Here is a 13,489-nt window from a genome sequence, read left to right as displayed (position 1 = left end):
AGTTTAAATCATTTTACAAAACAAACGGTTTTGGACATACAAGGTTTCCACCCGACGACGACGATATAGTCTTATTAACACATAATAAGTATCTTGTAAGGACTTATACCTTTGTTAAAATCAAATCAAATCTATCTCTGTGCTGTTGTGTTGTGTTGTGGTGTAGGTCACAGGGGACACAGTTTACAACATGCTCAGGCTAGCAGATGTTGAGTGTGACAACGAGGAGAGACCACTAAATCCACACAAGATCAGAACATCTGAGGTACAGTAACAGTATGTCCCCTGGCAGCCAGGGCTGGGACATCGTTTATTGTGATATAAAACGCTCACAATAATCACATCATAGAGATTTCAATTTATCGGAAAATTTACATCAGATCCAGTGTCAATAGAAGAGCAGGGAGACAAAATAATACATCCAAAAGTGTGTTATTTTCTGTAGTTCTGTAAAAAAAAAGAAACAAAAAAAACATACAGTATATTCTATATACATTGTGCATGCTGTTAAACATTCGAAACCTGTTTTTTGTTTTAATTTAGATTTTTATGGCATACAGCTCATGAATATCAACAATCCATATCTCAAAAAATATTACAATATTACATGAGACCACTCAAAACAATTTGAGAAATGTCACCTTCTGAAGTCAGAGTAACTTGTCTAGTGTGAAGTTTCCACTGTCAGTGATGATTTGAGATGCTATGGCATCTGCTGCTTCCAATGTTTTTTTTACACAATATTCAAATGTTTTGAGACAGAGCTGTAAGTTGTATTTTATTAACATACCGGTAGTTTGGTAGTTTTTAAAAAGAAAAGAAAAGTTATTGCCGCTTTAATATAATAATAATAATGTAAATTTGAGTTTTCATTGCGATACCGATAAATAGGAACTTATAGTATACTGTGGTAGTTCCATTGATCTAAGCCGGAACACGATTGATTGATCATTAAAATAAACATGCTGAAAAACCTGAAAATGCACACGGCCCACCCATCTGACCGCTTAGATGGTGGGTGGGTGGGCCACATTCTCAACACTTAAAAACTGTCATAAAAAACATTGTTCTTGTCTTCACAGGTGTTGCATTCCCCTTTTGACGACATCGTCCCCCGTGAATCTAAGAAAGACAAAAAGGACAAAAACAAAGCGGAGGGGAAAAAATCTCAATCAAAGGCCACAAAGTGAGTGCTCGGATAATAGCGGACCTACAAGCTTGCAACGCGTCGACGTGATGCGACGTATCGTGAGCTTATAGCTCCCGGCTACTTTTTTCCGGCTGCCCGAATGCGCTGTACGGCGGATCATTATTAACCTACGTTTTGATCCTTTGCTTTCCCAGCTTCATCATTCTTCTTTTTATTCATCATCATCATCATTTCCCCCCCATTCTGAATTCTCATAGACTTTTTTCATCTTGTCATAAGAACTGTGTTCCAAACATAAACAAATGATCTCAGCGGTTTGACTCATATGGAAATGAAGAATCAACTGATGGTGATAAATCGCTAATGTTACTGTCGTTGAACTAGTTAAATTTTCACCAGAAACAGACCGTATCAAATATTATTGACTGACTATCATAAACCATACAGAGCCACCTCCCCGACAATATAGCGGAGACCATTTGTTTATTTATGGACCACGATGCTTATATGAGACGATTTCAAGATGACTCAATGTTATTCTCCATAGAGAAATTACTTCCGCGAACCGGGGGATGAGCGAGTGATGTCATGACTTAGTTACTTGATAATACTAAATGTACATGTTTTCATGTCATTTCTAGGAACTTTAGTCTGTTATCATTTGGAGAGGAAGCGGAAGAAGACGAGGAGGTGGTGAATCAAGTCAGTCAGGTAATCTTGGCTACGTGCTGGAGGATGTACTGTTGCTGTTTATTTATGTATGGTACAGTGATGGAAGAAATATTCACACTTAGTATTTATCTTTGAAATGATCAATACCACAATATAGAAATACGTTGTCTGTTACGAAAAATATACAAAGAGTAGAGATATGGAGCTACGAGGACGATATTTGCCTCATTCGAACTAATGTATAACACTAACTATATGAACGTGAAATATAATGAAATGTGTTTTCCGATCATGTATTCATCACTCTCTCCCTACTCTGTGTAAAGCCCTTAATGCATCGAAACAAAAATAAATACAAAAATAAACAAAATGTCATGACTGTCAAAGAGAAATAAATGTTTTAATAAAGTGCCAAAAAGTAATCATCTCTGTCGGGTGGAAACCTCATTATGTCCAAAACTGTTACTTTTCAGGATTCAAATTCAAAAGTAGCAGATCTACAAGTTCCAAACGAGTCGCTTCACGCCGAGTTTGGAGCTTGTGGATCTGCTACTTTTGATGCTTTCGTGTGACGCTGCAGTGTGATCAAGTATGGGCGTTAATTTAGAATATGGAGATAAGAGGTTTCTGCCTGACAATGTTTCCTCTGTCTCCACAGACGCTGAAGGGAAAAAGCAAAAGCAGCCATGACCTGCTGAAGGACGACCCCAGACTGAGTTCTGTTCCAGCAGTGGATAAGTACGAAAGTCTTGACAATAAAGCCAGATTGATACGTAGTTTCACTCCGAGAATAGCCTGATCTACAAGCTTGTAGATCAGCTATTTTCGGGGCGTGCCGGTGTCGCACAACCAAGTAGGCTTGTCACGATACTGGATTTCTAACTTCGATACGATATTTTGAAACATTTCGATACTCGATACCATTTTCGATACCACGCAACCAAAGCGATTTCAGTGCAAAAATGTTTATTTTTATTTAAAGAAAAATACAGGACTTCTTGAGGTAGATGGTAGTGCACTTTTTTAAATAGGCCTTTAACTCATTCGTAGTTTACGACCGTAAAGCCCGTTAATTTCTCTATGTCTTTCACTGCCGGCTTCTCCGAGTCCTACCTGTTAACGTGGGCGCTCGTCCAGTTCCCATCGTGCGTGATCGGACACTGCTCGTGTGTTCGCGTATTCCATCAGCTTCTCAAATCCGTTGAAACTTTTTCAATTGATCAATAAGTTCTCCATCTGTAAGCCACGGAGCTCAGACAGTAAGCTGGGCCAAAATAGAGGACGGACTTCCGCTTCCGGTTCAGGGACTCCAATGTTAAAGGTGTCCGCTCAATAATGTGTCCGTGTAGAAACCGATCACGGAGCATTAGTTCCGGCCTATTTTAGTTGCGCTTCGATAAAAAAATGTTTTTTAATACATTTTTATTACGGGCTCTACGGGCATGGCAGAGAAGGGGTACAAAGGGGTATTTTGATGGCAGAGTTTGTGTTAAAATAACTAGGAATAAGCCAAAGTAGGAAGGATACACATAAAATTAATGTTGGTGTAAACCAACGAGAGAGGTAAAAACTGATCGATATTATCGATATATTATTGAAACTATGGAAAAGTCATATTGAAAATCGATACTATATTCAAAATCGATACTTTTCGATAAATCTATATTTTTGACAACACTACAACCAAGTATAATTCGGGCATAATACGCTCAAATTATTGCGATTAACGATTTAGTTGTTTCTGTTGTTGAACATTATGAATAAGAAATACATTTCTGTTGCACAGATATGAAAAATAACGGACTTATTTAATAACTATTAATAACTAACTAACAGCTATTTCCATTATCTTTGAAAATGTACATGGACATGATCATGACGATTGTGCAAAGTATAATTGCGAATATCTCAAATAATTGTGACAGGCCTAATACTAAAATCTCCATTCTCTCAGAGAAGTGTTCTTATAAAGAGTCCTTATCTTATCACACACGTTCATTCAATTTCATGTATGCTTTTTATCCATACAGGAAACCCAAAGCCGGAGATGGGGCTGAGGTATGTATAGCATATTAAATGTTAATTTAAATACCTTTGATTCATATAGCATGTGAAATAAATGCAACTCAGTGCAATGTGATTAACCGCTTGACAGGAGTCCCTCAGGGCTCTATACAAGTGTCTTTTGTGTTTTCTGCTTGTCGACCTGCTATTTTATTTGCTGTATGGCGGGCGGGAGGCGGGAGCCATACCTCTTTGGGCAGGAGGGCAAGCTTCCGCGTGCGACACATAAACGACAGTTTGGTAGGCCCAGCGTGATCTAGGTAGGCCAATCGGAGACAGGTGGGGGCGGGTCTTTTCGTAACCCAGGGTGCGTTCGGATATACACTAGAGTGTGCCCTCTGGTCGTTTGTTTATTCACACGCACTAGATTCTGACACGTCCCGGAAAAGACGCGCTGTGATTGGCCAATAGTCACTTTGAGTGGCAGCGTGCCTTCCTTACTTCCGGACGCCCGCCCTCCCATTTTTTACAGGTCACTGCAGCGGCGAATGATGTATCTAGGGTTTTATATCTATAGCTGCCCTCGGTTATGAAAAGATGACGAAGTTGGATGGTCTCAATGGGTGTATTTATTTTGAAACCTCTCACATAGATGAAGCTCGTCAACACTGTGAAAACTCACTCCGCTAACCGGGCGTGCAAGGTCTACTCTATAGCATGCCACTTGCACTTCAGGTTCACCAAACAGTCGCTAGGCACAGCATTTGCAACAGGCAGGCACTTGCCATGTGGCTTCCTAACAAATGCTGTGCCTCTTCCTCTCACTCTGGCTTTGCAGTGCGAGTGAAGCTAGGGTGTGTCAAATATATAGGTTCTGGGGCAGTAACAAGAAGTTCCAAAATAAAAGCAACAGGAAGTTGCAAAATAAGGTAAACCAAATAAACAACGAAAATTATTAAAGAAATAATTGAAGTTAAAATATAAGTGTAAGTGTCACAGACACTTACAATATCTATAGCTCAAGCAAACACTGGGAAAGGGAATGCGCCGGTCGGACGGTTAAAATGCTTTTGTAACGTGTGCACTGCTACTCCTTTTTCTGTAATCTTCAAAGTCTGATTATTAATTCCTTGCGCGACATCTTGTAAAATTTGCGTGCCGTGCGTTCTGTCCAGGCGAAGGAGGACTCTGACGGCGAGGTGGAGGTGGGAGCAGGGGAGGAGGACTACGACTCTGACCAGAAGGAGAAGATGAGAGAGCTCGTCTCCAAGAAGCTGAAGAAGGACAAAGCAGCAGCAGACAGAAAGACGGAGGAGGAGGAGGAGGAGCGAGGCAAGAAGACCAGCCGCAGGTACACACACTTAATTAACCACCCCACTGTTTGGCCCAGGTTGAGGAATAGTTATTGTGAGGTTAACACATTAAGACCTGGAATTATTCTATACTTTAGCTATTGAAAACTAGACCAGGTCACCTGGTTGTGCCAGACCCGCAATGAAAACTAGTATGGCACTGAACTAACACATGAACACACAGGATTTTATAGTCTCAGCAACAAAGCGTAGTGAGCTTGTAGATCGGCTGTTTTCACTAGTATGGCACTGAACTAACACATGAACACACAGGATTTTATAGTCTCAGCAACAAAGCGTAGTGAGCTTGTAGATCGGCTGTTTTGACTAGTATGGCACTGAACTAACACATGAACACACAGGATTTTATAGGCTGAGCAGCTGGAAATGTTTGTGAGCTTGTAGATGGGCTGTTTTCACTAGTATGGCTGTGGGGCAAATGTTTTGCAGCACTGAACTAACACATGAACACACAGGAATTTATAGTCTCAGCAGCTCGTCAGCCAACTCAACTCAGCTGGTCCCGTACAGGTGACGGCACTCAAGGCAATCAGCCGAGCAAGGGAAGGGAGGGGCAGATGAGCAGTCAGAGGCAAACACAGGCACACTGAGGAAAAGAGGGACACTGAGGAAAAGAGGGACCGACCGACCGACCGACAGACCGACAGACCGACAAAGCCTTATGTAGGCCCAACCCCCTGGGTCTGGCAAATAGCAGATCTACAAGCTCACAGCGTGGAATCTTTGAAAAATATAGTTTTTTTTTGGTGCAAATCTTTGAATATATATATTTCTTATAGCGAACATTTGTAACTCAAATATTTGCTTCTGTGTGATCCCTGATACATAATATTTCGATCGGCGGCCAAAATACATATAATTCTAGGGGTCCTTGACATGAAAAAGTTTGAGAACCACTGACAATAGAAACATACGTTTTTCAAAAACCTTAGAAGGATTTAGAAGACATTCATAGAATCGGGTCAAAAATATTCAGACTTGCACAAATGTTCAAGAATGTTCAAAAATAGCAGATCTACAAGCTCACAGCTCGACACTCGGTGCCGAGCTGTGAGCTTGTATATCTGCTATTTTTTATAGTTAAAACATATAATAATGGTTAAAGTAGTAACGAGTGGTTCTTGAGATAAAAGGTTTGTGAACCTCTGGTCTACCGTAACAGGCACTGCGGTGTTATGTCTGCGATTCTTCCCCCATTTGATACCACTTCTATCTCCAATATCTACACTGTAACATCCTTAGTGTTAATTCAACTCTGAGAGTGTTCAAATGGAACCAAATGGACCCCGGAACTGGACCCGCAAGCTTGAATACATTGTAAAAGAAGAAAATGGCAACATTGGTTATCAAGTGTCTACTCTGAAGAAATGTAATTATACTTATAATAGTCATCCAATAAGATCAATTTAATTCATTGTGGTTGTTTGTAACCCAACAACATTGCTTTATAAAACGTTGAACCTGACGACAGGTTCATGTAACAGTTTGGGGCGGCTGTGGCTCAGGTCGTCCAGTGATCTGTGGGTAGGCGGTTCGAATCCCGGCTCCTCCTGTCCACATGTTGAAGTGTCCTTGGGCAAGACACTGAACCCCACATTTCCTCCAATGAGTCGGTCAGTGTTAGCCTTGCCATATGGCGGAAAAAAATTACCTCTGGGAACTCAGATTGGCCTTGCCACCATTGGTCTGTGAATGTGGGAAGTGAGGACGCTGGCCTTGACTGTTCTTCCTAATGTATGAATGAATGAACCATTGAGCGCTTTGAGTACTTGGAAAAGCACTATAAAATGTAATTTCTACAATATATTTTGATGCTTTGATGGTTTAGGGCAGGGCAAATTTATGTGTTGTTCTTCATGTAATACAGTCGGTTGGCCTGTTGGGAGCAGCGTTGTACAAGGAAAAAGACAATCAACAGCTTAACCAACAGTTGGTAGAATGCAGCATGTAAAGTAATCACATGCACAGCAACATCACTAAACATCTGTAGGCAGAAGACGGCGCATACATATCTATTCTACATTTGTGACAAAAACAAAAAAATACTGAAATGTGTCTCCCGGTTGAAGAAGCAGTTGTACTTGGTATCCTTGTTGTTACATACTTTAAAGGACAACTTTGGTTTTTTACAACAAGGGCTCATATTTTAGATTGTAATTAGAGAAAAGAAAAAGTGAGTGTTAAAATGTTTTCATTTGCTTCGTTCTATTGTTTTATCGCATTTACCATGCTAAAATGTGGGGCATGCGTACGCATGGAGGCATGTGTACACTGTACAAGTGGCTAAATATGTATTTTTATACACAATAAGCCAGCAGTTTCTTAATTGCTATTTACAGTAACACTTCTAGTCCCCATAAGTCACATCAAACCATGAAAGGTTGCGTTGTATCTTGGGAATGGGCTTATTCTGTGTAAAATGACATATTTAGCCACTTGTACGCATGCCCCCAACCACTGAAATAAGAATCTCTAAAACAATAGAAAGAAGTAAATTAAATCATTTTAACACTCATCTTTTATATTCTTTAATTACAATCTAAAATATGAACCCTTGTTGTAAAACTAAAGTTGTCCTTTAAAGAGAACTGAATATGATGTTTAATATCATCTCTGTCAGGTGGAAAGCTCATATGTCCAAAACTGTTACGTTTCAGGATTCAAATTCAACAATAGCAAAAACAGCAGATCTTCAAGCTCACAACACGTCGCAGCTTGTAGATATTTGGCAGAGGACGCCTTCTGGCCGGCGTGCCAACTACTTGTAGATCAGGCTTTAGGACAGATTTAGGCCTCTGTCTCAATTAGTACATAATTGCTATTCGCAATTATTCAAGATAATCGTCATAATCATTTCCACGTTGAAAAATCTTGTCGACACATTTTGTGTGCCTTAATGGTGTCCTAATGGCTGGTTTTATACTTGGTGAAAATAGCCGATCAACAAGCTCACAACGCATCGAAGTGCGACACGTTGTGAGCTTGTAGATCAGCTATTTTCATAGCGCAACACCCGGGCGAAACCAAGCATGAACTTACTTTTAGTTCTAATGGATCTCTTCTCCACTAGTCTAGTTTTTATTTGATGACGGAATTGTCAATACATTCAGTCTTAGTTTTAGTTGTCATAGCTCAGTTTTGATTTAGTCAGTGGAAAAAAAGGTAGTCGATGAAAATTTTCCGTCATAGTTTGAGTCCACGCAATCGACCCTGATTAATGGCCTAGTAAAATGTTCTACTGGTGACAGATTAGGTCTTACCCAACAGACCATTCCATCGGTGACATATTTGATATAGGTTAGTAGGAGTGATGTGACAGGTCTTGCCACACCCTTTTTTTACAATCTTTTTGACAGAACCAGATTTATGTCCCTGACTGTGTGTGTGTGTGTGTGTGTGTGTGTGTGTGTGTGTGTGTGTGTGTGTGTGTGTGTGTGTGTGTGTGTGTGTGTGTGTGTGTGTGTGTGTGTGTGTGTGTGTGTGTGTGTGTGTGTGTGTGTGTGTGTGCGTGCATGCCAGTGGTGGAAAAAGTACTATTTGTTTTAACTAAATAAAAGTATCAATACTGCACTCACTGTAGAAGTACTCTGTTACAACTAAAAGTCAGGAATTCAAAATGTACTTGAGTACTATAAGTACAAAAGTATTGGCATAAAAATGGAGTTAAAGTACCAAAAGTAGTACTCATTATGCAGAAAGTCCCATTTCAAGCTTTCAAATCTATTCAAATCTTTTTAAAAAGCTCACAATGAATCGCATCGTAACAAATTAACAATTATCAAAATCTACAAAGTAACTAGTAACAAAACTTCTCAAATGAATGTAGTGGAGTAAAAGTCCAATATTTGCCTCTGAGATGTAGTGGAGTCGAAGTAAAAGTATTGGAAATTGGAAATAGTCAAGTAAAGTACAAATATCTCAAAAGTGTACTTAGGTACAGTATTTAAGTAAATGTCCTTAGTTACTTTACACCACCGGTGTGTGCTAGCAGCCTTTTTTCCCCTCCATACGGTACACCGTATACGTTACCTTAGCTCACACTCACTGGACCAGTGGCGTCAGTTCAGCAAAAGCTAAGGTATGGCAACATGACTGGTGTCTTGCGAAGGCACACGTGCAAGACACCAGTCATGTTGCCATACCTTAGCAACAGGCCTGATGAATTTATTTTAAGAAGTACATATTATTGTTTCCCCCTGGAGCCAAGCGGTATGGCAGCTGCTATACCTTGCCATACCCAACTGACGCCTCTGCACTGGACCAACATCTATGGCTCTGGCTATGAGGCTGCCTGCAGCTGCCAGAGGACTACAGTTAGAGATGGGACGATACGAACATTTCATATCACGATTATTGTAACAAAAGAAATCGCGATTTACGATAGTATTGCGATAATCAAAATCCATTATCCTGGGGTGGAACATTTGCCAAAAAATAGCAGATCTACAAGCTCACAACGTGTCGCAGGGTTTGATAGAGAGTGGGAAAAAAAGACTGTATCAAGTACGTATCAAGTATCAAGTACGTATCAAGTACGTATATTATAAGTACCTTTTACCAATTATAGAGGGTTTAAGTGGTACCGGATATGGAGCTCAGCAAATAAAAGGTGAATTGATCCCAGTGCATTATGGACGATATCACAATAAATTGAATCTCCACCATACGGTTATCGTGAGTGTTTTTTTATCACGATAAACGACAATATCGCGTATCGTCCCATCCCTAACTACAGTATGTGAAAAATGAATCTTGGCACTCCAATCAAATTACTCTGCTGTAGTAGGAGAGCAAAGCAGCAAAGCCCCTGTAGGCCCTGAGCCAGCTGTGGCTGTGGTGTGAAGGAACTAAGTACCTAAGTACTGTACTGAACATTTTGAGGTGTTTGTGACGCATTGTAAGCTTGTAGATCGGCTAATTTCAAAAGATCTTTATACATTTGAAAAGTTGAAATGGTATATTCTGCGTAATGCTTTTACTCAAGTACATCTTGAATTCCAGACCTTTACTTGTAACAGAGTACTTTATATTGCAGTTTTGATGTAGTACTCTTTCCACTTGCTAGTCACGGGGGGTCCACACAGCCGTGTTAATTTCATCGGCTCAAACTGTGACGAAAGATTTTCGTTGGCTACCTTTTTTCTCTAAATGAAATATATATTGTCAATTTCGTCAACAAATAGAAAGTAGACAAAATGTTAGGGAGGGACTATAGTGGAGATGGTGGAGTGGTTCAGCATGCAACCAAGAGTAAAATCAAGGGCCATCAAGGCCCGCCAAAATACATTTTAGTTTAAATAACCGTGGTTTTAGTTGACTTATTATATTTAGTCAGCTAAAACTGAAACGTTTCAGAAAAAAAATATGACTAAAACTAAATGACATTTTATTCAAAAGACTATGACTAAACTAAATCAAAATGTGCTGCCAAAATCAACACTGGTCCCCAACGAAAGTAGTTAATGTAATGTAGCATCACACTTATTTTAACCACATTATTCATTGATACGTTTGCTATTAAAAGCATCAAATATCGAACATGTTTGAAAAAAGAAAATGTTTGTGTGAGACATGAAACTGAGTTAGACACAGTGTTAATTTTGAAAGCAAATTTTGATTTAGTTTAGTCATAGTCTTTTGAATAACATTTTGTTTAGTTTTAGTCTTAGTCGTCTTAGTCATCTGAAAGGTTTTCATTTTAGTCGACTAAACCTACAGTTGATTTATGTCGACACAAATGTATTTTGGCGGGCCTTGATGGCATGGGCATGATGATAGCAGATCTACAAGCTCACAACGCGTCGCACTTGTAGTTCAGCTATTTTCAGAGCGCAATACCGAACATAAAATGACAATTAGTTCTACTGGATCTCTTTTAACATTTTAGTCTAGTTCTTATGTTGACACAATTGTCAATATATTTAGTCATACATAGTCATAGGTTTAGTCATCATAGCTTAGTTTTAATTTAGTTTTCGTCAGGGAAAAAGGTAGTTCGTCAAAATCTTTGTCGACGACTCTTGCGCCCGCTGGGCCTAGCGGTCCAGGCGCATACCACATAATGGGCTCTAATGCCTGACAGCGTGTCGCGGGTTCGAGTCCCGTTCCCGACGACCTTTGCTGCGTGTCACTCCCCATCTCTCTTCCCCCTTTCCTGTCAGTCTGCTGTCCTATATAAATAAAGGCATAAAAGCCCCCAAAACAAATCTTAAAAACATACACATATACTACCATAGCCTTCTCTCATTAGCGTTAATGGGATAAGGAGTGAGGCCCCCGGTCAGCTGTGCTCTCCTGACTGACAGCCAGCCCGACGTGGGCAGACTGTAGTCTATTAAACACAAGCTCAGATTGTTTTGCTACACAGAACTGTAACCCAACACAGTGGTTTGTCTTGGCAGGGAATCAAAGAGCAGGCTGGTAGGTACAGTGTTAGCCTGGGACAAAGGGGGCATTGTTGGATGCCCCCACCCCCCACCCTCACTCTCTCTCATCCACCAGCTCTTTAGCTGAGGCCGGTCAGACGCTCTGTGTGCGAGGAGGCCAGGCTGCTATCTCTGGTCACCTGCATGGGACGGTGGAGAGCAGTGTTGATTTCAGGCGACTAAAAACTGGGATGAAAGATGTGTGTGAGGCTAGGGGTGGGACGATATGAACATTTCATATCACGATTCTTGTGACAAAAGAAATCGCGATTTAGGATATCATCGCGATAACCAAAATCCATGATCCTTGGGCGGAACATTTGTTTGCGACGCGTTGTGAGCTTGTAGATCGGCTATTTTTTGGCAAAGACATTTGATAGAGGGTTTAAGTGGTACAGAAAAGACCTCTGGGAACTCAGATTGCCGGGTATGCAGCTCGGCAAATAAAAGGTGAATTGATCCCAGTGCATGACTGAGGACGATATCACGATAAATTAAATCTCCACGATACCATTATCGTGAGTGTTTTTTTATTACGATAAACGATAATATCGCGTACCGTCCCATCCCTAATTCAGGCGACTAAAAACTGTGACAAAAGATGTGTGTGAGGCTACCTTTTTTCACTGACACAAACAAAATAAAAAACCAAGCTATGAAAGCTGAAAGCTAAAACCAAAAACGAAAGTTACTGTTACACGATGATTACAGATTTGCTGGTGCAAAATGGGGGGCGGCAGCCTCCACCCTGCGCACATCAGCACAGGCCCTTGCATACTCTGCAGCAGAATATTGTGCCCCTGTCTGGTCAAGGTCATCCCACACACACCTTGTGGACACCCAGCTCAACACTACCATGAGAACCATAACCGGGACAATTCGCTCCACACCACTCCCCTGGCTCCCTGTCCTATCAAACATAGCCCCTCCACATATCCGGCGAGCAGCACTTACTCAAAGGATGCTTCAAAAGGCCAAAGACTCTCCCCATCTACCAATCCACGCAGACATATACAACTCACCCACTGCTCGACTTCCATCTAGACGACCAATTTGGAAGAACCCCCCACCAGCTGACTTCACCATCCAATCAGCTTGGGAAAAGGAATGGGAGTCCAAGGAGGTCCCAAACAAACATCTGGTGTCAAACCCCAACCAACAGGTTCCTGGCACCAACCTCCCAAGGAGACAGTGGTCTACACTCAATCGTTTCAGGACTGGACATGGCCCCTGCTTGGCCAGCCTTCACAGATGGGGCAGCAGCCCAAGCCCACTGTGTGCTTGTGGAGAGGAGCAAACTATGGAGCACATCATAGAAGCCTGCCCTCTCCAGAGACTGGAAGGAGGATTAGTCATCCTCCATACAGCAGACCAGGAGGCAACTGCTTGGCTTAAGGACTTTGCATTCGCTAAATAAAAATAAACAGACAACGTTACATTGTGATGTTTCAAAGACCGTCAGCACACACTGCTTTGGTTGTGTATTGTTGTTCTGTTATTATTGCAACTCAAGATAACGTCAGGAACACAGTTAAACTTTCATATTGACACTTGAATTCAGCATTTGGAGACGGTGTGCAGGAGTTCTTTACCTTTTTAGTGCCTTGGACCCTCGTTTTGTCTTCTCCTACTCACCTGTTGCCTTTGTAGGTGTGCGAGACACTTGCTTTTTATAGGGGTCCTTGATTGATTGATAGAAAATATTTTATTGGTCACAATGAATAACAACACAAGTACTGTAGTCACATTTGAGATGCATCACAGGCACAGCACAGGTACAGTTAGACATCCTGCCCAACAGGGGCATGATCCCAAATAAGTCCTTTCACAGTCTTGTTTACGTTGGAAGTCCTTGGCACTCAATT

At 41.0% G+C, this 13,489-nt stretch overlaps 1 protein-coding gene across 1 annotated transcript in view; it reads left to right on the top strand.

Moving 5' to 3' along the window:
• cwc27 (CWC27 spliceosome associated cyclophilin) overlaps positions 1 to 13,489 on the top strand; it is a 69,023-nt gene that overhangs the window by 5,793 nt on the left and 49,741 nt on the right. Inside the window, exons 5-10 of the mRNA XM_080742625.1 lie at positions 167 to 265; positions 1,083 to 1,186; positions 1,792 to 1,861; positions 2,481 to 2,560; positions 3,853 to 3,880; positions 5,002 to 5,177. Coding sequence (XP_080598751.1) covers positions 167 to 265; positions 1,083 to 1,186; positions 1,792 to 1,861; positions 2,481 to 2,560; positions 3,853 to 3,880; positions 5,002 to 5,177 — 557 coding nt within the window. The remainder of the gene's footprint in view (positions 1 to 166; positions 266 to 1,082; positions 1,187 to 1,791; positions 1,862 to 2,480; positions 2,561 to 3,852; positions 3,881 to 5,001; positions 5,178 to 13,489) is intronic.

Source organism: Nannobrachium achirus (assembly GCF_963921795.1).
Source record: "Nannobrachium achirus genome assembly, chromosome: 15".
Lineage (NCBI taxonomy): Eukaryota > Metazoa > Chordata > Actinopteri > Myctophiformes > Myctophidae > Nannobrachium > Nannobrachium achirus.
This window is presented reverse-complemented; position numbering and strand designations above follow the sequence as displayed.